The sequence below is a fragment of the Hippocampus guttulatus genome, chromosome 16 (genome assembly GCF_054856545.1).
Source record: "Hippocampus guttulatus isolate MCC_2025c chromosome 16, RoL_Hgut_1.0, whole genome shotgun sequence".
NCBI lineage: Eukaryota > Metazoa > Chordata > Actinopteri > Syngnathiformes > Syngnathidae > Hippocampus > Hippocampus guttulatus.
The window spans coordinates 663,976-691,973 of NC_141276.1; the positions used below are offsets into that span (position 1 = coordinate 663,976).

Genomic DNA, 27,998 nt, shown 5'->3' on the forward strand with positions numbered 1-27,998 from the left:
GGAGAAAACCCACGCAGGCCCGGGGAGAACATGCAAACTCCACACAGGAAGGCCGGAGCCGGGATCGAACCCACGACCTCTGGGTCACCGGGCCACCCTGCAAAACTCATGTTTACACTTATACGGAAAAATGAGAAACATTGTGTGTATAAACTGTATTTATTTAAAACCGATAAGATACAAACAAATGCGGGGTAAAACAAAATTTGCATTGATAAATATGTAACAAAAGTTCTTTAATCTCCACAGGTTTTACAATTACGAGAATGAAAACAACCAATGGTCAGAAAAAAAGAACCTTCATTTTTACTAGTGACAAATACAAAAAATCATACGCTACAAGGACACGCTGATGTTCACTGTGTCATTTTCATTCCAGGTTGTATGATGCATTTTGTCACAATAGAAGACGCTTTGCCCAACCTGGGCTCACAGACCCTTAAAAAAAAAAACCCCAACAAGTTTTGGTGAATCAACAAAGGTGCGTTTTGGCTATTGTAGATAAGATTTTACACACGCGCTTATGAAAAAAAAAAAAAAAAAAAAAAGTGTATAAGGCTCTATTCTGTGAGGAACTCGGAACTCACCTAGTCTGAGCATTAGGCAGACGCTTAGCCTTACCGTTTTGTTCCGTACGAAACTGAAAGCACACATAATGCCATATCGAACACAATTTTTAAAAAAGACGTGAAAAACATACAATGCATTTAACATCATCAACATTGGAGTCTGCTGGTGTTATTTGTACTGAACGTCATAGCGACACGCAGATAGATGTTTTGTCAAAACTTTTTTTAACCCTCTTTTATACACACATGAAAGAAATGTTTTCAATGTACACAAGACTGCACCCGACAGACAAGTATGATTTTCATCATTGTAATTTTTTTTGGTGGAAGTAAACTCAGTAGTTTACCAACAAATAAAGTGGTTGCGGTACCTTCGCTAAAAATTTGCACCTGAGGGAAAAAGAAATGTGCAGATGCAATCAAAACACGTCAGCCTAAAATTCAAACCCTATGAATCAGTCAGACTCTCCTCGGAGTTTCCATTTTGTCAAAGAATCAAATGACTGACCAAAAGGACCTCAGCTCCACAAGAGCATAAAATAAACGACTTAATTTTTTTTTATAGCTATTAACATTCATTTAGAGCTGCTGAAAAGAGAACAAAAAACAAAAACAAATAAATAATGCAGCATGTAAAGTGACAGGAAATTGGAATCTGTTCGACAGATCCCTTCAACTTGTGCGTTTAAAGTTCAACATTATCACCTAACACTGTCTGAAGTCCGTTAACAACATTACAAGTCAACAATCAGCGGATGGTTCGGAGCACTCGGCTGCCGCACCCAACGTGCCTCTGGTCTAAAACGCAAAACACTACCCTGTCCACCCAGGCGAAATAACATTCAAAAGAGCAAATCATTTGTCGTCACAAATATCAGCCATGGCAGGTCCCAAAATTGGGAAAAAGGTTTTATGAGTGTTTTTGTTTTTTTGAAAGCCAATCCCTAAATCGATGATCAGCCAAATCTTCGGTGAGACCAATTCACGTTTGCTCCAGGTAAACGTACTCTGATGTAATAAAACGAGAGGTAACAACTCAACAGCTCCCATCTCTCAAATCACCCCACATTTCAATCCTGGATTCAAACCTTTGGTATTTGAGAAAGCCGACCCTGACAAGCCTCACCCCGAGTCCATGGAGCAATGTGCGATGATGAGATTGCCCCCCTATTTCTTTCCACACCACGGGTGTCAAAATAAAGGCTACACAGGTGTGCCCAACCCACGCCCTGCCTTGACTTGGAACAGCAGGAGCCCCTAAAGTGATGGTATGGCATCAACAACAAGAAGCATATTTGTTGGCAAAAGGCGAGTACTTCAATTAAGTTGGAAGTTGGGTCGGCAGGTGAAGGACAAGCCCATCATTTTTTTTTTTTTTTTAACCAACGTCTTTCCACAACTCATCAAACACGGTAATTGAACAAGTGCCGTGCCGCCTCTGGCCACTCCAGAGGCGGCACGGAGACAGCAGGAAGCAAGGGGAGCCTGGCAAAGTGCTTTGGAGGACCACTGTGACAAAACTTCAGGCCAGCCCAGAATCCTTGGCCATTTTATAGAAGGATCCCTTTTGAGCCAAGAGATTGGCTGGGGAATCAAATTCTACCATTTCTCCTCTCTCCAAAACCAGCACCCTAAATGAAAGAGAACACCAGTTTAATTCTCAGCACACGGAATCACGGGAGCCCAGTTCAGAATTAGTTTTGCTTTTGTCTTCTCAAGAGCGGAGACAAAAGCAAAATCTTCCAAGTTTTTGGGGTGGCCAACAGCCCTCGATCTCACAGAGTAGATCCGGCTCTGCACTTGACAGCAGGCGAACCCCATCTCCGCATTGGGAACCCCAAAAAGAACAAACTGTAGTAAGGTGACCCTTTTCATAAATGGTTCATTTGTATCTTTGAATAGAGCAAAAAGTTCGATGGTGCAACCTTCCCTTCTCACTCTGCCCACCTTTCAGCTTTTTTTTAACTGGGGGCTGGACAATATGACTGAAAGGTACATCACAATAAAAGTATTTCATATATAATATTGGTCGCCATCCGTAAATGTTGATTTTTTTTTTTTACATTGAAAATAAGCACCCGCAAAAAGGGCTGAATTTAGGTCATTTTATTTTAACATGTGATACTGAATCTTTGACATGAAGTCAACGCAGCGGTGAAAAAGGCAAGTCAACTGGTTGAGTTAAAAATTAAGGAAACGCCGTTTTAAGCGTCACATATTTTTACGTTTTGGCATTAAATGAGTTCAATTCAGACGGAGCACGATTAAGGTAAGCACGTCGGCTCAACGACTGCGAGAGTCTCCCACTTGGCACCATTGGCCACCCGCAGCGTCACACAAATTCAAAGGCAAAGGTGGGAAATGATACCTTGTGTAATCCATGATGGTGTTCAGGCGATGAGCGATGGTAAGGACCGTACAGTCCTCAAACTGAGAGCGGATGGTGGTCTGAATGAGGTTGTCGGTCTCCATGTCCACAGCGGCCGTGGCTTCGTCTAAAACAAGGATCTTGGTCTTTCTCAACAAGGCTCTGGCCAGGCATAGCAGTTGGCGCTGGCCCACGCTACATTGGAGAAAAGAAAAGGGTGAGGTTGTTTTTTTTTTAAACATGCTGCGGTTTTCATCTTAAAAAGCTATACCTGACATCATGGATTCATAAAGACTGCGGAACCAAACCAGCAAACGATGTAGTTCAAGTTGGGCATGATTTCTCTCACCTTTTCCCAGAAACCCAAACTACCTGAATATAGTAATATATAATAATAAGTGTATTTCTGGAGCACTTTCAAACAACCACCGCTGTAAACAAAGTGCAGTACGTGCCAGGATGTGACGAAGGCATGAATTACCGTTTCAAAGTGCTGGACACGAGCAAAATACATTGTTCCTGTTTTTGGCTTTCACCTCTTGAAACCGTTTGAGATGACGTGATGTACAGTCCGTTACAAATAAAAGGCGAAAAGGAACCGGTGATCGGGCTGTCAATTCCAAATCATGTTGATTACTTTACATTAAGTATATTTGTTTCACAACTACCATTTCGTAAGAATTTAAGTGTGCAATGACAAGAAATGCAAAGGTGGGTCCTACCTGAGGTTTTCTCCCCCTTCGCTACATTCATGGTTGAGCTTGTCTGGCAGGCCGGACACAAAGTTCTTGAGATGAGCAAACTCCAAAGACCTCCATATGTCCTCATCAGAGTAGCTTTCAAATGGATCTAAATTCATCCTCAGAGTGCCTGAAAACAAGACTGGATCCTGAGGGGACGCAAAGAGCTACAGTGAATCGCGGATCACCCAAAAAACAGCAGCTGTGATGACTCAAATGAGAGAGAGAGAGAGAGAGAGAGTGAGAGAGATCAAGCGGGGCTGGAAAAGCAAGGACAAACCTCTTGTCGTATTGAAATCTTTCTAATGAGAGAATTGTTGGTTCTTTATCCCATCCCAGCACTGACCTGTGGTATAATGGTAATTCTGGAGCGGAGCTCGTGGAGGCCAAGTTCAGCAATGTCGATTCCATCAATGAAAATCTGCCCCTCTGCCGCCTCAATGATCCTGAACAGGCCCAGTGTCAGGGATGACTTGCCTGCTCCTGTGCGACCGACAATCCCAACCTGAGAGGAAGATTGTCACAATGCAAGTCACACAATTATCGCGCGTTGACCGTTGCCTTTCCTTGAACTGCCTGACGTACTGGGGCGGCGACCGGCACCGCGAATAACCCCAACGGGCACATTTGAACGACGCTGCGCCTTTCCGAATGAAGCAGCGTGCACTCGGAGCGTATTTACGAATGCACGAGGCAGACTGCAAGGATGACCAATGTAAGTTGTAGATGTACAAAACCATGTCAGACCTTCTCTCCTCCTGAAATGCTGACCGCGATGTTACGGATGGCCAGGTCCAGATCGCGACGGTATCGTAGACCGAAGCCTCTGAATTCTATGCGCCCTTCGGTGGGCCACCCGGGGTCCAGGTCGCAGCGCTCGCGCTTCCACTCGGCCTGGTGGTCGTAGGATGAGAATTCCAAATTAGGACCGGACCGCAGACATCCGCCATACGAGCAACGGCGACCTTCGTGACCTCTTTTTCTGTCTCGCCGTACTCTTTCACTCGCTCCACTGCAACTATGTTTGTTTCCACATCGGAGGACATCCTCACCAGCCAGGTCAGAGAGGCCGTCATCTGCACATGAGACGGGATAGCCAGGTGAATGGAGGATGATATTCACGTCAAGCCGAAACCTCTGAACCAAATAAATGAAGCTAATCCGTCTACAAGGATTCAAAGTCGGAGTCGGAGGACATTTACGGAAAAGCGGGCGGTGGTGCGGTTGTTCTTAGAATTACAGTCCATGAATCATGAAATGGGATGAACTGCATTTCTACCGTGTTGTACGCTACTCTATTATTATGACCATGCTGAATGCTTGACGATTTTGCCGCCGTTCAAATTTACAGTGTTTGTGTTGTTTGAACAGACATGATCTCGAGCTTGCTCATTAAAAAAGGCAACTTGTAAGTAAACGTACCCCTGCACATCGCTTCTGCGCGTTAAGTTGCAAATCAATACAGCCTAATTTGCGTGACAGGAATCCCTCGCCATAGCACGGTTCATCTTTTCACAGCTTCGGAATTTTTTGGTCCATTTTTATTATTATTTTTAAATAGTGATGATCACGGGCTCTTTTTGGAACGCAACCCTGGCGATGATAAACGAGGGCTTCCCGTGCAGAAGTTGTTTCTCGACCCAATTGCAGAGAAAGTGAGCGAGGAATTGCTGGGCTCGGTTTACCTGAAGGGCATAGGAGATGGCCAGGCCCATGATACCCGGACTGAGACTGTCTCTGGCGATGACGGCAAACAAAGCGGCAGAGGACACAATGCAGTTGCAGACAACCTCCAGTCGGATTGCCAGCCATCTGTCCAAAGACCAAAGTCATGGTATTTCCTCAAATTGTGAGCCGGCGAGTTCAGCCCATCGCAGGAACAGCCGGGATTTTACATTTTGTACAAAAGCAGGATCGGCCATCGCTATTTTGTGCAAAGTCGGTATGGTAATGGTGGCCACGACTTGAGGAAACGCAATCCGACCGATTGCATCCTACCTGTTTGCTACAATGCTGGGGTAGTAGGCCTTCTGGTTATGGTCCACCCTCTGATCGCTCTCCCGTATGAAGCGTTCCTGTTCGCCAAAAGCTCTGATGACGGACGTACCCAGCAACGTCTCATTAAAGTGGGTATAGATAGGTGAACGGCTGACAGACTCCAGGCGCTTCAGCTGGCGTGACGACGCCACGTAAAATCTCTGAACAAAGAGCAGATAAGAAGAGCGACTATAACTCAAAACAACGTCAAGTTCACGCGCAACGGATGGCGTGAGCACAAATCGCACCGAAACATGAACGGCAAAGTAATGAAGGCAGCTCGGCGGGGTGTTCGGAACACTAACCTGTATAAAAAAGTAGAGCAGACCAAGGAAGGGAATGACGATCGCCACCAAGGGCGTGGCGATCAGGATGACAATACAAGAACCTATCACATTGAACATGGAGCCCATGAACATTCTCAGAATACTGGGGATCACTGTGTCAATGGTGTCCATCTCCTTGGCAAAGCGGTTGACAAGGTTACCGCTGGGCGTTCGCTCAAAGAACGCGATAGGCGAGCGCAGGACGTCGTAAAGCATGGCCTGATGAAGGTAGCGAGATGCCAGAATGCCCCCGATGGACATGGACAGGGAGTAACCAAAGACTGCCACCCCTACAACACAACGGTGAGATTTACGTGGTTAAAACAAACAAACAAACAAAAATGTTTCCAATTTTGACCGTTTGTAAGCTACGCATACATCATCAACCGTCACATCCCAAATTCACGTGCGAGTTCTCAGACATAAAAAAGGCATCCTTTTACTTTGCACGAAATCTCTCTTATACTGGAGAACTTTATTTATTTTTTAATTCTGTAAACCCAAAATTCCCAGCCGGGGATAAGAAGAGCCGATTCCTATCGGACTCATCGACGGCAACGCGGTCGCTTGTTTGTGCGGCCACAAGTGAGATTGCGCGCCGAGAGGTGTGTGCAACTCCCAATTGGTCAGTGCATACATGCGTTCAAATTCAATGACCGGCCGGCATTCGGCCTTTTTTCACTTGGTCCTTATTTCGGATCGTAGCGTCAATGAATGAACAGAAATGGAATCATTTTCGATGTCCGTCAACGCATGAAATAAACTTTTAATAATAATAATAATACATTTTATTTATAAGCGCCTTTCAAGACACCCAAGGACACTTTACAATAACAAAAAACACAAAACAATACTTTTTCAGACATATCGCCCAACGGCGTTCGACAGCATCAGTTAAGATGAGAATGAAAGACAAAGGGCCACACGGACACCAAAAAGATACCGTACTCACCCTGGGACAGGCCAAGAGCACCATAAACCCCCAATCTCAGTTGCCTTTGAGGCTGAGTGCCATTAACAACTGGGTCATCGGTCCAGAGACTGAGCCAGTAATTCGAGAGCAGCGAAAGCACGTTATGAGCCACAAACAGCAGCAGAGCGACGCAGATCAATACACCGATTGCTTTAAAATAGGCCCAGAACACAGACAGCTTGACCTGCGGGCGTGAAAAGACACAGATTCCGTCTCATGGTCAGAAAAAGGCACTTGGAGCAACGTATGCGTCGCCGTCGTTTGTCAACCCACCCGTCCTGTGCTGGCCTTGTCAGCCTCCGTTAGTTTGCCCGCTTCCTTGGCTTTTTTGCCGAGCTCCTCTTTCTCCTCGTCTGACTGGGGGAGCTTGGCCGTACTGCTGCTTTCACCGGGCCTAATGAAAATGCAAGCTTTAAGTGACCATGCGGGGGTCGATCGGAGAACATATTCATTCATAGACCTCGGAGGTGTGCCAGAAAAGTTCTGGGACTTGTGTCGCCAAAGACACATCCGAACGACAAGCCTCCCCAGTCAAATCCCTATGGACTTTGACACATTTTTTCCCAGTCTTCTCTGCCGCGCCTTCATCAACTCCTGGAAGAGGAGAAGAGCGGAAACGCCGCAAAATAAACTCACAGGAGCCGGTCGGGTTGAGTGTGGAGGATGCACTGGCAACTGTGATAATTCAGCCTGGAATCGTCACATGCTCAGGGCAGTGTTAGCATGCACGTTGACATGGTGTTGCAGCCGTGTGCTATCACGCCATAAGTTGCCTCTTCTCACGCGCTAAACAAAATAAAATTGGCGTAGCATCTCTTTGAAGTATGTTTTACGACAAAAGCGCTAGAACGTTTGACACACCTCACATGCTACGGTCAGACAAATGCCGCTAAGAGCCGGCGCCTGGCACTTGTCGTTCAGTTATACCAACCCAGCGAGCCCAGTTGCACTGCCGTTCTCCATTCCTCTGATGACTAGTTTTGGCTTCGATTCTAAAGCTCGGGAGGGAGAGAAAACAAAACGGAAAGTCATTTGCGACGATCACAACCGAACGCGCTACACGCGGCGTGTGTCCTTGCGCTCAGTGCAGTGCGTCTCACCGCCGTCGTCTCCGTGGTCGACGCTGGCGTAGGTGTGCAGAAACTCAGAAAAAGCACCTTCGGTGGCCATGAGCTGCTGATAGGAGCCGACTTCGGTTATTTCTCCATCCACCATGACCAGAATCAGGTCAACCTGGGGCAAGTAGCTCAGCCCGTGTGTCACCAGCAGACGGGTCTGCACGCGCCCACACGCGGAAGAACATCAACATCGACGCCTCAGATGACGAGGCGAAGGTCGTCACTTTCAGGCACCATCATACGCACCTTGTCCTTCAGCAAGCCCTGCGGACCGATGACCTGCTCAAATATGTGTTTTCCCACATGCGCGTCGACGGCAGACAGGGGGTCATCAAGCAGGTAGACCGCGCGGTCGCAGTAGACAGCCCTGGCCAGGCTCACCCTCTGCTTCTGACCCCCTGACAGATTGACACCCTGTCCATAAAGGTAGAGAAGATAGTCATACGGTTTGGCCGTGCAAACATACCAAAGAGTGACGGATATTACCAAAAAAAAAAAAAAATACAAATCAAAAAGCGCTTTCACATGGCACAGCATGTGACAATTTCATTTCCCGTGTCCGTTGGCCTTAAAAGGCATCGACCGCGACAATTGCTGACCGGGCAGCCAGCTTTCTTTCTTTTTCTTTTTTTTTAAGGGGAGAGAGTGACTTATTGAGAGTAAATAGGCGAGATTATAGTTTCCATCTGTAGTCCCATGGCAAATTGATGGAACAATTACGCTTCTGCGGGAGCTCCGAGAATACTTCAGAAGCCGTAACGCTGCTGGCTTTACTCTGTCGCACGATTCCATAGTTGTGCTGCTCAAACAGAACAGCAACACAGAAAAAAGAAATGTGCTGCTTTTACAGGCTGCGTAAAGTGGGCCAATGACGCCGTAGGAAGTACAGAAATGTCTAATATGAGCCTACGGCTTTGGAATGAGATATCACCAGTGGAGCGAAGGTCGCATCACGGAACATTTCAGACAACGCGGACGTGTGGTGGATGACGATGAACCAAAGACCTTTTCGCCGATCTCCGTGGAATCTCCAGCAGGCAGGATCTCGAGGTCGGGCTGAAGGGCGCATGCGGCCACGACGCGCTGGTACCAGGCTTCACTCAGAGCCTGGCCAAATATGATGTTTTCCTTCAGCGTGGAATTCTGTATCCAGGCCTGCTGGGGAACATAGGCCACTGAACCCTGCAAAGAGAAGCCAACAATGTGGGATCAAAATCATCATTGCGATCTGTGGGAACCGGGACTCGTACAACACAGCCAACTTCCAATGTGAGCCAAAAAAGCAGCAGGCGAAAGCTACTTGAGCCGCGAAGGAAGTTTCGTCACACCGCAACGTATTTGCTGCCTTCCACACGGGGTGCATTCGGAAATTCACTGTGATGCCCAACACCACTCTTGAGAGAGAGAGTGTGTGTGTGTGTACGTGTGTGTGTGCGCGCGAGAGAGATGCTTAACGTCCCTCCACGGATTAAGTTCAGTATGCCTTTACAGTAAAGCACCTTGACAGCCACACTTCCTTCAAGTTTGTCCATTTCACCAAGCAGGGCTGACAGAAGAGAGGACTTTCCAGAACCGACGAGTCCCACAACGGCAACAAGAGCGCCGTCTGGGATACACACGTTCAGCCTGCAGACACATGCGGACAAATACAAAGTAAGGAAAAAGACACTATGGAGAGCAAATTCTGAAATCAACGTGTCAAAACTTCATACAAAGAAGTCAGGCAAAGGTCTAAGATAGGGGTGGGCAATTATTTTTTGCATAGGGCCACATGAGAACCAGAAAATATTATGGAGGGCCGGGGATCAAAAGGGTGAACTAAATTCGACATCATATTAATTGGATTTATTTAAAAAGCAGTATTTTGCATTTTTTGGCACGTTTTTCAGACTTTAAGAGTACATCATTCCGTCGTATCGAACGGGATTTGCTTGACTTGGCGCTACCGCGGGCTTCCGTATCGTCTCCCCCTTCCTCCCTGTGCTCTGCAACTTCAAGTAACTGCGCCACCTGGCGTTGAAATGCCTGTCATTACAAGTCCAAATGAAATGAATGCAGTCGTTGACATCGAACCTTAATTGTGCACCAACCTTCGGCGGGCCGGATTGAAAAGACCAACGGGCCGGATTTGGCCCGCGGGCCGTAGTTTGCCCACCTCTGGTCTAAGATGTAGGAACACTTACATTTTGAGTGTCGGTGATTCTGTTCTTGACCAGCTGAAAACTCCATCCACTATGGATATACTGTTTGAGGCTGCCGGGGGAGAGGGGGGGGTGGGGGGCAAAAAATGCCATACGCGCTTTGTAAAATGTACCCGTGTTTCAATCAAAATGCACAAAGAGGGAAGACATAAAGACTCACAGCCAACCAGTGCTTTGCGCTCGACACTGTCTTCCTGGAGCTCCTCGTGTGATAGAAACACTCTCAGCCGCTTCAAGGAGACGCTCGCCTTAAGATGGTAAACGCCGTCAGTGTTCCAAGCGTACATCACAAAGCACGTGTTGCCGAGTGTTTGATCGTCACTCGCACTGACCTGCACCATACTGCTGATGACCATAGGCAGCATGTTGAGAGGAAAGCGCAAGATGTTGAAGAGCGCCAGAGAAACAAAGGCCTTCTGGGCATCAAGCACATTTTTGTCATCGACCAGCACGTACACCGCGAAAGTGGACAGGGCAACCTGCCGAATGAGAAACAAATGAGTGGTGATCATTGTGACAGGAAGGGGCGGCGCTGGCCAATCTACCGTCTTCTATTTCGACACTATTTGTTGCATTGATTTCATTTCTTCTCTTTTTATCTTAACCAGGTGTTTGTTGCAACCGTTTAGTTCGAGGTTTCTTTGACACGGATAGTGCATGACAAATAAAATGCATTATTATGATCATGATTATTCTTCTTATTAGACTTATTTAGACCGCCAACGCACACAGACACAGACATATCTATGACAATTGTACCTTGTTGCCCTTACCAAAAAAGGTGCACAGACCCAGGTGAAGGTCGACACTGCGCCAAGGTAGGCGGCCTTCTTTAGTACCCGCAGCTCGCTCTCACGGATATCGGATACTTTGCTCTTGAAGGCAAGCTCCCAGGCATACAGCTTCAACACCTTGATACCGTTCAGCATCTCATTCATCAGCTTAATGCGACTGTCTTTACTCTTCATCTGAGCCACCTGCATGAAGAAAACAAACACAAGCTAGACCAGAGGTGGGCAAACTACGGCCCGCGGGCCGAATCCGGCCCGTTGGTCTTTTTAATCCGGCCCGCCGAAGGTCGGTCCGCAATTAAGGTTCGATGTGAATGATTGCATTCATTTCAATTGGACTTGTAATGACAGGCATTTCGCCGCCAGGTGGCGCATTGACTTGAAGTTGCAGAACACAGGGGGGGGGGGGGGGCGGGATCTTTTCGACCACCTAGGACCTCTGTATCGCTCTACTTCTACTGGTCTGATCACAACCCATCTGCAGAAATGCACAGGCTAAAATAGGTCATCAACAACACTGTCGTCATTTTAAAAAAGTATATTAATACAGTACGTTCATCCTTTTGTTCTGTTGATGTTTGATATGGACTGTCAACAAATGCAGTTTTTTTTTTTTTAAATGTACCATAGCTCGTGCTGACCTGGCCCTTCTGTCAAATTTTAAAAGTCAATGCGGCCCCCGAGCCAAAAAGTTTGCCCACCCCTGAGCTAGACACTACGTCAGGTACTTGGAACACGTGCAAAATCCATTCAAGAGTTTTGAGGGACAAAAAGCTCGCTTTCTGGCTTTGCGCTCGTTGATAATAAAGAGTTGGAAATGTCCCACCAACGTGGGGGCGGGGGGGGGGGTCTCCAATTATTTTAGATAAGAGCGGAAATATCCCTAAAATGGTGGCGGTCGGAGAAGTCTCACCTGATAAGTTTTGGTTTTCATGGCAATGAAAGCGTTGACTGGAACCATTAGAAGCATCACAGCCACTCCAGCCAGAACAGAGGGACCCAAGTTCTACACAAAAGTCCACATTTCAAGAAGGATTTCACAAACGTGATCACAATTAGGCCTGGCACAATAATTTCTACAATGACTCATTGTTCGGGGGGGGGGGGGGGGGGGGGTAAGGACAACAGTTTTTCAAAAAAGACAAACTCTTTGCGCGATATGTCATTTCTCCGGGTCGAGGAATAAATCAATCAATCATAAAGATTCCACTGTGTGCGGCATGAGGTAAAGTCAGAGTAGATCTCGCGTCGGTTGTCGTGTCGACTCGATTCTCACCTGCCAGAGAAAGTACAGGGCTAGCACCACTTGCAAGGGGGCGGACCATATCATGTTGATATAAGCGATTAGATCCATAAAGCGCTGAGCGTCCACCGACATCAAGTTGACGATCTCACCGACTGTGGACGTGCGGCGGGCCGCACTGCTGATAACCAAGGCCTGAAGGGGCGGAGAAGGAGCGATGAACCATTCCCTCTCACGGTAATTCGACTTCATACTTGGCGCCGCGCCGCGACAAAGTAAGCGCAAGTAAGTACCTTCCGATAGACCGCTCCAACGATGGCGGTGCGCAGGCGCATGCCTGTGATGAAGCAGATGTGAAAATACCGCTGGAGGATGAGCGACTGCGCACAGGTGCAAATGAAGAGCAGAGCCGTGTAGAAGAAGCCGTGCCAGGAGGGAGCGCCGGAGTTGTTCACAAATTGGATGAGACGCCTGCAGATCATCAAGCGGAAAGAGAATTGCGCCGATTAATCGGACGGCAAAAGGTCATCGTCGCGGCAATCCTTTGAATGTTGTCTGACCGCAGGATCTCGGGCCCGACAAACATCAGGATGTCTTGGATGAACTTGTAGAGGCACGAGATGAGGAAATACGGCCCAAAGGCCAGGCACAGAGCCCACAGCAGGGAGGCTTCCTTTCTTTTGGTGTTTTTGACGAGTAAGATTTCAGACTCCTCCGCAGCGCCGCTCTCCTTGGCGCGGGGGTTTCGGGCCGGCCGGGGAGAGTACAATGTCTTCAGTTCTGTTCTGAGGACACCAAGAACCGGAGACCGCTTCTATTAGCCTTCGACGCTTCGTCAAAATGACATCAGGCCATTCTTTCCAAAAGCTAAACAATAGCTGTTATTTCTTTGGTCAGATATTGCCATTTGTAATCTACGCCTTGACTCAAGACTTGGTTATTTGTTGTTCTTTTCTTTCACAAAGACGATGCCGGTCTTAAACTGAATTTACAAGTTTCTCATCTCAAGACATGAGGGCACCTGACTTGAATGAATGAGCCACACTGGGCCTCTGACCTTTTTCGCTTTTGACAATCTGCGTTCCAACGTTGAACCAGCCTTGGCACCACTTTCTGTGAGCGGTCCTCGGGGTTCAGAGACCACAAGTCTTTCTCCTCTAGGGGATGCTTGTAGCCATTCATCATCATCCTGATAGGGAACGTTATGTCAGACGCTTCGCATAAGCAAACATGCGAGACTGGCTATTGGGAGAGGGGGAGGGAGGGGGGTGGGGGGGGTTCATGACATTCAAATGGCAAAAGTCACCGCACAAAATTCAGAATTGAATTGAGGCGATAAATCCGAAGCAGAATTGCAATTCAAATTACGGGAAGCACACGCAATTCATGATGCAAAGTTCACGTGTATTATAATTTACGGTGCTTTGTGGCTGATCTGATTTGCATTAAACCGTCTTTCATAAACCATGACCACAGTGTCAAAAATGTGATCAAGGAAGTGTATTTACTGGAGGCCTACTTACCTGGTGATCCACCAGAATGTTATTTTGGAAAGGAAAGAGGCTCCGGGTTCAGGGCAAGGATTCTAGCGATAGCAAATCAAACGGAACAAGGACCCCATTAAGCACGAAAACTAAGGGATTACTGAAATCCATCATCAAAGTGACACGTTTGCGACGACACGTTTGAGCCAACGGGAAACAGACTTACGGAGTCTTTGACGACTTGGGAGAAGAGCGGAGGCCGATCTGACAAGCAGGACAAAATCAACGAAACCAGCAGCAGGCTGTAGTACACAAAGAAGGTGGTGTACCTCCACACGCAGATAGTTGACGGCTGGGATGAATGAAGACACTCTTCATTTGTAATACATGTCGACCCGGACGTGGAAACGCGGACCGTCGTTTGCGGCACCCGCGAAAGTGGTGGACTAACCTGGTCCAGGGCGCGGAGGATCTTGGACCGGAAGGTGATTGTGGCGCACAGCAAGGCCAGCAGCCAGAAAAACAGCAACACTCCAGATGACTGAACCCCTTTCAATCGTTCGTACTGAATCATCAGGGTGGCCAGCAACTGGAATGCGCATAGAAATAGATTAGGACACTCCCCAAGTGTAAAAAAAATAGACCTTTTTTGTTTTGCTCTTGTCATTACAAACATTGGGATGTCCCAATCTGATTGGTTTTGTTTTTTTGCACCGCGATGGCGCCAGAGTCACCCGCCAATGCCGAGTCCCGATTTGACAATGTATAAAGGAACAAGGGGGGGGGGGGGGAAGAGCACATCCTAATTGTACACCGGTGGCTTCACGGGCACTTGTTTTTCATTCACGGCACCGTCGAACAAATTCCCTCACCATGGTGAAGCCCAGTATGGTTGGACTGACGAGGTGGACAGGCGCAGGGACTTTACTGCCATTACTTCTTTCCCAGAAAGAATAGAAAACATCTGCCCAGCAGATAATCCACAGAAGAAAGCCAAAAGCCTGCCGAAAGAAGAAGACTTGTCACCATCCCAACATGGTGATGCTTAACTTGCACCATCAAATCGAAGTAGAATACCCGAAGGTACATACACAACGATGTAATGTTTGTAAGGACTCACAGTTTTGGCTTTGTTGAGGTGACTCATACATATGTAGCCGTGATTGTGGCTACGAAGGTAGATGAGATAGATGGGGGCACACAGCCAGAGGTAGATGCATGGCAGCCACACCAGGACGGTGTTCTGGAAGCACTGGGTAAAGTCTGGCTTTGTGGTATTCCATGAGCGGTCCCAATCCTAGGTGAGGCAAAGGAAGAGGATATTATGCTTATTATTCTACGTTTTTATTTTTATTTACGTATTTTAGCTGCCACAATGGAGACGCTAAATCGACAGCTGTGACAGATCAAATCTCGTTTTTTCCCCCCACCCACTAGTCGTCGTTTTCGGCGTCCTGATTTTCCCATAGCGGATATCACAAACGGGTAAATACTGCCCGTTTTGTTTTTTTGCCTCCAATCACGTCGTGTTTGATAAAATAAAAGTTTCCTTCCTTCGTGTCAAAGTAACATTTATGATTTCTAGCATTGCTGACATGGCAGGGAAGATCGGGCTGGGAGGTTATCGTTTGTTGTGCGCTCCACAGTCATCGTTTCATAGCACAAAATGCACACGAGTCCAGAATGTTGCTCAACACATACCCAAGATGTGTTTTGAATTGGGAATTATTCCGAGCTTGTTTCCATCCTCGTTGTTTTTCTACCCGATGTAAAGGAACGCCCGAGCCGCCGATGCCAGACTACAAAGTGGTGTCTGTGACAATCGTTGTGATTGGCTGTAAGCCAGCAAACGCACGTCGGCACCAGACAAGTGGGGCAAACGGCAAAGAAAAAGGCATTGCAGCTCGTGAATTCGGCTCAGTCAAAGCGTGCTTTTTACTTGCACTTGGTCCTGCGTATGCGGGGCACGTGTTGTGCTCTGCATGTGTGTGAATTTTTGTTTTTTGGAACGATGACTCTGCATGCCGTGGGGAACAATGACTTGACTTCCCAGTTTCGGATCAACGGCGTGCGCACTTGCATGTCCGCAAAGCGAGCTGACTCGGCACAACTGCGTGCTGGTTGGGCGTGTGCTTTCATAAACGCGTCTCACTGATGGGCACTGATGTAAATGCCAAAGCAAAAGTGTGCAAAGATGTTTAGTTTTTACACATTTTTATTTCGAGGCACGTGGCAAGTAACAAAGTGTTAAGTCTGAAGTTTTTACCATGGTGTTGTTTTGTCTCCTTTGAAGTTATATTAAAATAAGTGACCTTTTTCGTCAAAGTTCTTTTTGCAGTAAAATATGTTGCAAATATATCTTCAGTTACTGTCAATGGCGGCATCATACGAAATTACGGCATGCCAATCCTGTATGTTGCACATAGAGCATATTTGTGCAATAAAGCTTGACTTGACTTGATTAAATGCAAAGTCTACCTAGGAGGCAAGTCATTCTTGCTTCAATTCCTCCACCTTTAGATTTGAAAACCAATCGGCTCGGGATCAGCAAGCAAGTCAAAACTGCTTGGGATCGACGTTAAAAGGGATACCAAAACGGGGGAAACTGCACACACGACAGGCTTTCAAGAACCTCTCCATGAGTCAGTCATGTGTGATTGTTTACGATATCTTTGAGTAGACCGAAAATACATTTACAGTTTCCCTATAATTACTGCTGGTGCATGATAGGCCAGACACGCTGAATTTAATTTAAAAAAAATGTCGGTAAGCCGGTTATTGAAGTGACTGGCGAGCAGAATAAACGGCAACGGAGTTGAAACGTTCACTGATCAATTTTGGTCAGCTAGCATGTGCAACCGGTGACCGGTATCTTGCAAAACAGACGTAAACAAAGTAAAAACGGAGAACAAACCTAACTCACCCAGAACTGTTCTGACCCGTCAGGGCTACAGAATCTGTCAAGCCCCATTTGGTGGGACGTCATGGAAGAGAAGTCGTGACTCGTCTGGAGGTTTGATTTCGTAACTTGTGTCTTTCAGGCTTCTCGTGCGAAGCGGAAGGTTGCCGACTCTTCTTCGGGGCGGGACGGTAACACGAACACGCTCTTTAAATGGCAATGCTGCCGTCTGCTGTACAGGAATGCAATGGCCTTTTTCTTCGCCGTGACAAATCTCGAGAAACGTCCATCCATTCATCATTTTGTACCGCTGCCTCACTCACTGCTTGTTAAGGTCAATTTTTTCCCTCAATATTTTTGTAAGGGAGGCAAATTCAACACTTTTAATTGACAATTGCAAGTGTACGGGTATTTGTTTTTCTTTGTTCCTTGGTTTTGGGTTGCAAATAGAAGAGCAGTCATGTTGCGGGTCATGACGGCGCCGCCATCCGCGATCTTTTGCAGGGAAGTAGAATAACTCACACATTTTCTCTTCAATTTCCAGGCAAGCCGCTTGTCTCGTCTTTGCTGAGACACAAAGAAACAAAAGCCCAATACGGTGCAGGTGGAATGTACACACACGGCTTCAATATTTTCATGATCAGTAATAGGTCTATATTTATTTTGACTGTTGAAAGTTGTGCTGTACAAGGGTTGTTGTAACAAAATGGTGACAGATGTATACAAAGACGTTGGACAGCAGTAGAACAGGTACAATTTTGTCTTTGAAAATGTTCCTTAGCTAATGTGCCGTGGACTGAGATTGGAAATGCCTGACTGAGCACGTCCGTTGATGATATGTAAACTTTCACTTGAACCTATGGAAGCTCATTACAGACAATGTTGTGTTCAGTCATCATTAAATTCAGGACTTTTATTTCTCAGAGAATTCACCCTGATGGACTCCTTGCAGCATTTGCTCGTCTCTTGCTTTTATATGAAAAAAAAAGGCTGCGTTCTATATACAATCCGTTACCCATTGAATTCATTTCTGCTCGGACATTGCTTACAATGTTACAGTGAAATACTTTTACCCCCCCCCCCCCCCCGCCAGCTGTACCTGGTTTAAAATTCCAAGACATAGAAAAATGACCTTTATACACCTGATGACTAGAGCTTTTTGTTTGTTTGTAGGCTATTGAATAGGATGGACACATTAACATTTCATCCAAAATCGAAACGCCAAATAGATAATGCTTAATCAAATCCTTGAATAAATATTCTGTCATACTCTTGATGGCATGATCAACGTACACCACAGCCTAATTCTGGTCAAGGTTAAAGCTATTTTTTTGGTCCTTAATCAGCTTCCATAGATTTCATTTAGCACGACCGAATCACAAATCTTGCCCTTAATCATTTTAGTATCAGTCTAGTGTAAACATTTGTTAGCCATGACAAAGGTAAAATCTCAGACATAATATTATATATATATTTTGCCACATTCAAGACAATGACAGTGAGCATATCATGTCAGAACTAGGTCAAATATTTATTTGAGGGGTTGAAATGTCAGGCAGGAAAAGAAATCGAACGCAGCAATCATTGCAAATTTGAAGCAATGTCTCTCAATAAATAAACCATTTCGGCGAGACCCAAATGAATAGAAATAAATAGATAAATAAATATGTACAATGAACAGATAGACAGTCTTGTTGAAATACCGAACCAGATCAACCCCTCCCCACCCCCGAAAAACAAAACAAAACATGCACCGTCCGCCTCTGTACAGTCCGCGTACAAGGCAAAGCAGCAACGCGTGGTGCTGCAGATTTATTTGGCACAACCTCACACTGGCTGTCGCTGAGCCAGTCCTTTCAGTTGGCAGTAAGCACGTCTGACGACACATTAGAGGCAAAAAAAATTAAATTAAATTAAATCCACAGCCCGAAAAAAAGTGGCAGTGTGGCTCACTCCCAGGCATCTTCATCTCCTTTGAATATCAAACCAATGCTATAAAAAATAAATATATTCCCTTTGAAATGATGTTTTTGTTTTGTAAGGACAGCAGTTTTCAGAGTCACACCAATTCTAAGATGCCGTTTTGTGTTTGTTCCGCCTTGCACGCTTGATGCATAGGAGCTCAACTTTGCTTTTCTTTGTCATTCTAAGGCTCATTTTGCAAAACTGACGCCGGATTTCAAATCCTCCACCGATATCGAGCTTGTATTTGAACCCTTGCCAATTCTTTCTCTCGCACACATACAGTTGGGCCTTGAGAGATTATGGACCCGATTAATAAGATAAGCGCCGTCTTTTCATGGATTTTCTTTGCTTGGAATTGGAGTGCGTAACACACGATGGGAAATGTCATCGACGGCCAACCGAATAGGACCTACGCGGCGGCGGTCCAACTCCGCTTCTCCCGTAAAGTGCGCGTCACACTTGAAAAGCTTTTCTCAAAAAGTTAGCCGGAGCCTTTCGACACCTGTTCAATCAAATAAAATAAATGTTCCTGCAGATGTTGACAATTTGGGGCCTGCTTGTTTTTTGACTCTTTGATTGTGTTTTCTCTGAACTCAGCCATGCATGACCTCTGACACCAAAGGGTCACACAAAAGGCATCCGCAAATTTGTCACTAACTCCGGGATGAGCTCATTTCCTGGCATTTCTCCCACATTTCAGGAGTTTCAAAGTTCTTTAACTCATTCAGTACCAGCCAATTCTGGACCAAGTCTGAAAAGACGTTTAAAAACGTCTTTGGGAGTGAATGAGTTAATTATCTCGGCCTTGAGCGGATAGGGGACGATCGCTTACCGGGTGACTACGTAAAGGCTTCTGATGACAATTTAATGTGATACGCTGATGTGCCTTCAAACCGCGTTCTCTGAAAATTTGTGAGTGAAGCCGCTGAAAACCGCCGCCCCCCCCCCAAAACAAAAAACAAAAACTCTCTGAGGCAGAGTCAATAAATACTGTCTTGAAATCCCCTGACTGCGGGAGTCCACACTTCACGTTCATCTCTAGAAACACACACTTGAAAATAGAAACACAAAACCATCGGTGTGTTTCGACCAGTTTTCCAGTGAAGTTCCAAAATGCACTCGAGAAATACTTCAAACTGACACTTTGTCATCCGACTTCAACATTTCAAGGCAGGGTACGGCCTTGCCAATAAGGACACCTCTCAAGGCAAAAGCACTTCAAACCGTCAGTAAAGTTTCTCTAGCCCCCCCCCCCCCCAAAAAAAGTAGAACTCTTTTTTTCCACTCTTCTACCACTTCTCCGACGAATCCTTTAAAGACAACAAAAGCGATAGCGTACGACAGCGCCTTAGCTAGAATTTCACTGTCTTGCGAAAAAGAAATGTGATGAAATGTCAAACAAGAAATGCGTCAAGCGTACGAGTCCAACAAAAAGGACAAATGTAAACAGTTGTTTTGTAAATGTCCCGTCATGTTTTGTATTATTATTATTATTATTTTTTGAACTTCTGATAAGATATGGGGGAAAAAAAGGGGTGTGATATCCCCCCCCCCATCCCACCTCAAAAAAAAAAAAAAGACCCAAACCTTGTTCATGACACACACACATCACACGTACAAAGAGGGAGAAAAAGAGAAAAGTTCTATCCGAGGAGTCGGATTTCATGACCGGCTGGTTTGTGTCTGAACAAGACAACACTGAAGCTTGGAGGAAAAACAGCGGCTTATATTACACAGAGTGATGAAAAAGAACCGTTAGTACTTGTGGTCTTGTTTCACTGACCACATACACGATGTGTGCGACTGTGGTTAAAGTGTATAAGCACATGTGTGAGTTCCACCGGGACAGCGAAACCAAAGTCGGCATTTGTGTTTTGCCGAGTCCACTTTGCCGCAGCTGCGATCTGCTGCGGGAGACCGCCCGGGCGTATTGTCTGAAACCTCCCGCGCCCTTCCCAAAAAGAAAATTGCGGCCAGACAAGACGTCGTACCGAGCCTTTCGCTTGCACGCCATATCCGGACACGTAGCGGCCGTCGTCTTCTCTCCTCGTAGTCCGGTCCTCCCGCTGCTCAGCCTACTCAATGCGGGTGCGAAGGAAGACGGGCGGCGGGGTGAGGGGGGGGGGGGGGCAAGAGATGAGGAACGCCGTACTACATCCTGGGCTGCATTTTGACGAGAGTGAGGAAGAGGAAAGAGGAGGAAGGTCGGAGTATTGCGGTGTGGCTTGCCGAGGACGAGGCGTTGGTCTTATTCGATAACCATGCAGCGCGGCAGGTGTTGCGAGTAGTATTTGAAGAGCTCGGCGGTGGCTCCCGGACAGTTGGTCAGCTCCAGCTCCTCCAGATCCTGCAGCTGAATGAGGCCCGATAGGCCGGTCGTGGTGATCAGCGGGCAACCTGAAGGAGGGACACTCATCTGTTTACACATGTCTGGGAGTGTGTAACGGGGCCAGTCAAAAAAAAACTAAACTTAGAAATACTTAATGCACTGCATTAGAATGACACTAAAAACAACCCGATGTGTTCTTTTACTAGTCGAAGCTCGTTACAACGTACCTCCAGTGACACAACGAATCTGTACGTTTTAACGGTAGGTTGTTGTAACCATTTCCAATAAAATCGCCGCCAACTTCGATGTATTAAACAGTCCGAACATGAACATGTAATGCAGTATAAACAGGCTCAACTTTGGGTTACCAATTTGATTTGTTCCTTGAATGAAATCAATGGAAATGCAAATGAATCCATTGCAGCTGAAATACATTTCAATTTTAGTGTGAATGTAGTATTTTGAATGTGTTGTATGGGCTTTTTGCTTTAAGAAGATTCATAAGATCTCGACGAGGGAGTGCAGGTGGGGAGACATGTTTGATTATAATACACGCAGGAGTAAAATTGAATGTAGATTGTTTCCTTGTTAATTTCTCAGGAGCAACCACTAGATGGCGGTGTGGTCTAAATATCAGAAGAAATACAGTCCCTTCGTCATATTTTCATCGACGATACTACATTGCTCTCACCTTACCTTGGGATCAACAACCCGAGCAAATTACACAATCACATAAAGTGAACTGGTCGTGAACCACTGGTTACGATCACAAAAATCGTACAGTACCTGCTAGAGAAAGTAGACGAAGACTCCTCATTCCAAACAAATGCTGCAGTCCAAAATCCTGCACCTGGGCACGCCCCACACAAAAATCGCACGCAACAATAAACAATAACTCGAATGTTTGCGAGGGCCACAGACGTGAACGTTATTTTGAATCAAGTCGTGTATATTTTGTTACCTGGCAACACCAGCGCAGGTAGAGGCTGCGCAATGATGACATTGTGGACAAATAACCCAAGCCGGTGTCTGTGATCCGTACACACCTAAAAATAAGCAAAATACACAAAAGAGCTTGGATTTAATTTTACAAGGCGAAACGGGATGTGGCCATGAGTAATTGTCACGATTCTCTTTTTGTTTGGATTATATTTGGTGTTGTTCCATTGTTCTTTCCTGATGTGCTTTTTTTTTTTACGCTGTTTTGAACTTTGTGAGAGGGCGTTGCAGTTGGTCACGTGACCTTTTCCGTTCGACACGCGCAGCCCCCAAACGAGACGTCGATTCCCTCTGGTCACGTGACGTAACGTCACTAACGCGCGCCTCCTCCGTGCCCACTTTTACTCGAAACAAGCTTTGAAGTTCCGTGTCATTTTGCCCATCGCGACCTGCTAGTCTTTTTTTTTTTTTAATACATTTGGTTCGATACACTCTACTTCTCCTGGCTCCCTGCTTTTTTGGGTCTACTACCATCAGTCTTCACATCCGCAGAAAACGCGGATGTGAAGACTCCCAATGTAAATGTGAATAGTTGTTTGTCTAAATGTGCCTTATAAATGGCTGGTGACCAGTCCAGCGTGTACGAGGCCCCCTTGCCCAAAGTCAGCTTGGACAGACTTCAGATCAACCGTGCCCCTAATGAGAACAAAGCAGTCCAGAAATGGGATGGGTGGTTGGGGCCGCGACATTCCATCAATGTTCTTTTTTAACTGCAGCTGCATTTGTATGGAAAACACCGGAAAGTACATTTGATGAGTCAACAGTTTTTAAGTGGGACTCGGCAGAATACCGACAGCACCCTCACAAAGCTGCGCTCTCACTGGGATATTTTGCCCCTCGACCACTTACTTCTCTGCTACAACACCGCACGGTTGTGATGACAAGAATCTGTAGGGACTATTGTGGTGTTGTCCTCTGTGCGTGTGTGCGTGTGTCTGCTTTCGACTGGAAGTCTGAGTTAGTCACTCATTTCTAAAAGGGCATCGGGCCGGACGTAACGCGTTATAGCTTCGACATACATTAGTCACCCATGTAAACAAAATCAAACGAGGGTTAGGCGTGCTGCTCCTCTTTGACTTCTCCCGTATATTGTGACTAAAATGCTGTACAAGAAGCGTCCTTTCATTATCCGAGGAGCGGGGGGGGGGGGGGGGCCTTCTGCTGCCGTGACATTTCCGTACGGCTGCTATTTGAGTAACAACAAAGTGTGTGCAGAAAAGTGGTTTAGATTGCCCGATTGTCTGTGTCTTCTGTGTTGTGTTGTATTCTTTGTCCTTTTATGTTAACTGTTGTGTTGATGGCGGCAGCGGGTACCCGCAGCGGCTCCTCTGGTTGAGAGGAAAGAATTTTCATCTGTGTTGTATGTTGCACACAGAGCACGTTTGACAATAAAGTTGACTTGACTTGATTTCTTTGGGTTCACCTTCGCTCCGATGTGGCCCCTGACAAATATGAGTCGGACACTATCAGTAGAAACAGACGAAGGGTTTTCTATAACTCACTTCTTGTTTACCTACTTAGTTACTGACCATTTTACAGTTACTTGCTTCATTTATTTAGTTACTTAATTACTGAGGTACTGAGTTATTTACTTTGTTCCCATTTCACTTAGACGAGTCTCTACTTACTTTGCTATTTAGTGAGTGAGATGGCTCGTGAATTGGGTAGTTACTCGGTTACTTAGAGAGGGCAATATGGGAAATGTTAGTTAGTGCAATAAAAATGACTAAATGCTCATGAAACACACAACTCAATAGAACCAAATAGATGCAATGTGCAAAGTAAACCGTGATTTCTTTTTTCCTCAACGCAAACATTTCTGGCACTTCTGGTCTGACAAAGACTGCCGGCCATTGTTCTGTAAAACGTCCGCCTACTTCCATGTGGAATGCAGAGAAAGAAAAAAAAAACAAAAACAAACAAGCATTATTGAAAAAAAAAAATTACCGCAGGGGGGAGGATTAAAAAGTGTGTTTGTAGTTTCTGTAGTGTACACTGCCCTGAACCAAGTCGTGTTTCATTTCTTTGTTCAATTTACTGGCCAATTAGAAAGGGACACAAAGTAGCACGTCGGCGTCACAATGAGGTTTTGTCTTTTGAATCTCCGCTCTGGCAAAACGGGCGCTCGACATGCAAGTTGAACCGACCTCTCAACCGCTTGGTGGAAATGTGGCTTGATGTAGCCACGTAAAAGTAACTTTGCTTACAAATGGCGCGCGCACACACACACACACACTGACCTGTCCAGGACAAGTTCCTCCAATTTATGCAGGTCACAGGCAATGTACTCCAGGGCCATGTCAGTGATTCGGGGGCACCACGACAAGTCCAAGCTGCGGAGCTTGCGCAGGTTCTCCGCCACCAGCTCCACACCATCGTCGGTGATTTTGGAGCAGCCGGAGAGGCTGAGTGCCGTCAGGTTGGGCAGGCTGTGCACCATATTTACCACGCCGTGATTGGTGATCTCCCAGCACGAGTGAAGCCGCAGAGTGTGTGTGGTGTAGCCCTGAAAGAGGGATGTGGGGCGCGGGGGTATTATTTCATGAACATTTAATTGATGTTGTGGGCGGAGTTGAACTTTTCCAAACTTTTCCGCTGGAGGGCCACATACAGAAAAATGGAAGGGTGAATGACTTTAAAATGCTTTTTCGAGCCTACCTGTTTGGCAGTGAAGTAGGCCATAGCCGTGTCGGTCACATGATAGGCCTGCAGGCTGAGCTCGGACAGGTTGGGCAGGAGCTGCGAGATGGCAGCGATGGCGTCGTCCGCCACGTTGATGCAGTCGCTGACGCTGAGCGACGTTAAGCGGGCGTTGAGACTGGACCACAGGCCGGCTTCCGTGAAGTCGTTGCAACCCGACAGTTCCAGATGCATCAGACCCTGCATCTGCTCCAACATCACCTGCGATACAAAGGCCGCCTTTACGCGGATGGCTGAGGAGATGAGTCGTCATTCGCGACTATTTACATGTTCAAAGGAAGGAAAAACAAACAAACAAGCAAAAACGATGTATCTACCTTATTCTTTGTGAATGTTAACTTGTTTGATTTCAATCTAATAATAGATCATTCATCTAGGACAGGGGTGGGCAAACTACGGCCCGCGGGCCAAATGCGGCCCCTTGGTCTTTTTAATCCGGCCCGCCGAAGGTTGGTACACAATTAAGGTTCGATGTCAACGACTGCATTCATTTCATTTGGACTTGTAATGACAGGCATTTCAACGCCAGGTGGCGCAGTTACTTGAAGTTGCAGAGCACAGGGAGGAAGGGGGAGACGATACGGAAGCCCGCGGTAGCGCCAAGTCAAGCAACAGAATAATGTACTCTTAAAGTCTGAAGAACGTGCCAAAAAATGCAAAATACTGCTTTTTAAATAAAGAAATCCAATTAATATGATGTCGAATTTAGTTCACCCTTTTGATCCGGACCTCCATAATATTTTCTGGTTCTCATGTGGCCCTATGCAAAAAATAATTGCCCACCCCTGGTGCACATGGTCTTTGAAAATGCGGTCAAAGCCCAACCGAAGCTCAGAGCGAATCCCTACGAGAGAGCGACTCACCTCTAGTCCCGCGTCCGTAATGGTGGACCTCTTGAGGCTGACCGAACGTACGCCCTTCTTGGAGAGCGGGTAGTTATCAATGAACTCACAAATGTCCAGGTCCGACACACCCACTAAGCAAAACGACTGGAAGCCGCGCAGGGCGAAGGCCTGGAGACTGACAAACTCCTTGTCTCCGTTGGGCAACGCGGCGTAAAGCTCCTTGGCGTGCAGGATGGGCGTCACGGCCTCCCAGAACTTGGGCTGATACAGCACCTTACGCCACGTCTTGCAGACCTGCGCCAGCACGCACTTTTCCGCCGCGGTGAAGTACCAGAGCAATCGGTTGAGCAGCTTCTCATCCAGGACGAGCTGGCGCTCCAGAAAAAGCGGTTTGGGGAGAGTGAGCGGGGGCAGTTGGCGCAGGGACGGCTTCAGACCGACAAGATGCTTCCCGGATTCCGGGTCACCGCCGAGGATGGAAGCTGCCGAATGCGGCATGACCGTGTTGTCCAGGTGGTGGTGGTGGTGGTGGTGGTGGTGGTGGTGGTAGGGGAGAGAGGATGGCGGAGGAGGCAGGATGGAGGGAACGGAGGAGGACTGGCACAGGCGGTTCTTGGCGGCGGGGGTGCCCTTTGTGATGCTGGCACTGCCCAAACCGTTGGGCTGGCTGGGGGGCAGCTTCACCATGCCGTTGCGAGTCACGCAGGGAGACTTCAGCTCACCGGGGGTGGACATGTTCAACATCGGGAACCTGCCAGGCAAAAAAAGCACAGATGCCATTTCAAAATCAGCCACGCCGCATTTTGGGGGGCCCAGCAAAACGACACCAGAATGGCGCTTCCAATTTTGCTCGTTGGCCGACATTCTTTTGGCATCCAAGCAAGATGGGATGGCGTGATGACGCAAGCCGGGAAGGCCCTTTCATCCATCCATTTTTCTGCATGCGGCCCTCAAACGAAAACGTTTAGACACCCTTGACCTAAACAATCATGTTCCGATGAGAAAGGCAGGGAAAAAAGGGAAGTTAGATGGTCCTCAAACCAGCCGTTATCGCAGGTTTCTAAAAAAAAAAAAAAAAGAACAACAACAAAAAAAAAACAAGACAACAACAGGCCGAACATTTACATGCTTAAAATATCGATTTCACAGATCTGCTTTGGACTAGCACAGCGGATCCAAAATCCTGATGCCGGGGTTATTCGAAACCATCTCATCAACATTGCACTTTCTATTTTCCGAATGATCGTATGGACGGGCCGCGTACGCCGATGACATCATCATCACGCTTTGTTTGTTCCTTGACTCGGAAGAGAACTGTCGAAACTATCTTGGCACACGCGGTTCAAATCTCTTTCCGGACGGGATCCGGATGCGTACGTAAACACGACAACAGCGGAAAGTGTCGACGATCGGCGACGCGTGGCCTCATCTCGCCTGCTCCCGCTGATCTTTCTGTGTCAGCGGCAGGAGGGGGCTGGCAGGCTCCGACCGATCGGTTACGTAACACGCCGACTTCGCACACAACCTCCCCATCACGCCGCCCCGCTCTGCCAAAACAAGCGACGGTGCGGCAGCACGCGCTACGTCCGCGCACACTTCCACGTATCTGTTCGTGCTATCATTAGCACGAGGCCCTTTTGGGACCTTTGCGGAATTCTCTGCCGGTGCTGCCTGAGCAGATGGAGCCTCGCTCCGCCTCAGCTGCCGCAGCATCACCGGGTTCCTCCATTACATAATACAGTACAACCATTCTTTCAGCGAGACCGGCTCCGGCCAGCGCTTCGAAAAAGTCGGACATATTTTAGAGCGATGAAACGCTCTCACGGTTTCACGTTATGAAATCAAACACGCGCGCACACACACACACACACACACACGCACGCTCGTTGAAGTTGTTTCTTTTTAAAAACAAACAGATTTCAGATTGACCACTCTGTGCCTCCACAGATCCTCGGATTGCTTCGGCTAATGTTTATCCCTCGCGGTGGTTGAGTTTGAAATGCGCGCCACAGATTGGCAATGTCAGACATGATTAAAAAGTCATTTTTTAGGCACGCTTTTGAAGAAAACCTGAACTTTATGAGGCTAGGTCAGGGGTGGGCAATTATTTTTTGCATAGGGCCACATGACAACCAGAAAATATTATGGAGGGCCAGATCAAAAGGGTGAACTAAATTCGACATCATATTAATTGGATTTCTTTATTTAAAAAGCAGTATTTTGCATTTTTTGGCACGTTTTTCAGACTTTAAGAGTACATTATTCTGTTGCTTGACTTGGCGCTACCGCGGGCTTCCGTATCGTCTCCCCCTTCCTCCCTATGCTCTGCAACCTCAAGTAACTGCGCCACCTGGCGTTGAAATGCCTGTCATTACAAGTCCAAATGAAATGAATGCAGTCGTTGACATCGA

The 27,998-nt window shown here is 46.8% G+C and overlaps 2 protein-coding genes across 7 annotated transcripts; both read right to left on the bottom strand.

Moving 5' to 3' along the window:
* Positions 1 to 140: 140 nt before the first annotated feature.
* On the bottom strand, positions 141 to 17,016 carry abcc1 (ATP binding cassette subfamily C member 1 (ABCC1 blood group)). 6 transcript variants are annotated; one of them, XM_086132227.1, is made up of 31 exons: positions 16,774 to 17,014; positions 14,971 to 15,147; positions 14,723 to 14,851; positions 14,302 to 14,439; positions 14,077 to 14,202; positions 13,890 to 13,951; positions 13,424 to 13,555; positions 12,927 to 13,151; positions 12,660 to 12,837; positions 12,400 to 12,561; positions 12,037 to 12,129; positions 11,106 to 11,309; positions 10,665 to 10,811; positions 10,493 to 10,580; positions 10,315 to 10,384; positions 9,631 to 9,757; positions 9,137 to 9,313; positions 8,378 to 8,545; positions 8,114 to 8,288; positions 7,945 to 8,005; positions 7,287 to 7,395; positions 6,993 to 7,197; positions 6,020 to 6,330; positions 5,676 to 5,875; positions 5,363 to 5,489; positions 4,652 to 4,753; positions 4,425 to 4,571; positions 4,024 to 4,182; positions 3,660 to 3,826; positions 2,938 to 3,132; positions 141 to 2,200 (listed from the first exon to the last, which is right to left on the bottom strand). In XM_086132227.1, exons 1-31 carry the CDS (start codon positions 16,834 to 16,836, stop codon positions 2,092 to 2,094), a joined length of 4,533 nt encoding a protein of 1,510 aa, XP_085988353.1. In that variant the 5' UTR covers positions 16,837 to 17,014; the 3' UTR covers positions 141 to 2,091. The 6 variants fall into 6 exon arrangements, with proteins under 6 accessions (XP_085988353.1, XP_085988351.1, XP_085988350.1 ...); XM_086132225.1 differs by having other exon boundaries at positions 7,287 to 7,407; positions 7,945 to 8,011; positions 16,774 to 17,013; XM_086132224.1 differs by having other exon boundaries at positions 5,676 to 6,330; positions 7,287 to 7,407; positions 8,171 to 8,288; positions 16,774 to 17,016.
* Positions 17,017 to 18,256: 1,240 nt separating this feature from the next.
* Positions 18,257 to 27,970, bottom strand: fbxl16 (F-box and leucine-rich repeat protein 16). Its single transcript, XM_086133583.1, has 6 exons — positions 25,606 to 27,970; positions 24,701 to 24,943; positions 24,283 to 24,548; positions 22,005 to 22,089; positions 21,830 to 21,893; positions 18,257 to 21,111 (listed from the first exon to the last, which is right to left on the bottom strand). The coding sequence occupies exons 1-6, from the start codon at positions 26,449 to 26,451 to the stop codon at positions 20,963 to 20,965; spliced, it is 1,653 nt and encodes a 550-aa protein (XP_085989709.1). The 5' UTR covers positions 26,452 to 27,970; the 3' UTR covers positions 18,257 to 20,962.
* Positions 27,971 to 27,998: the final 28 nt, after the last annotated feature.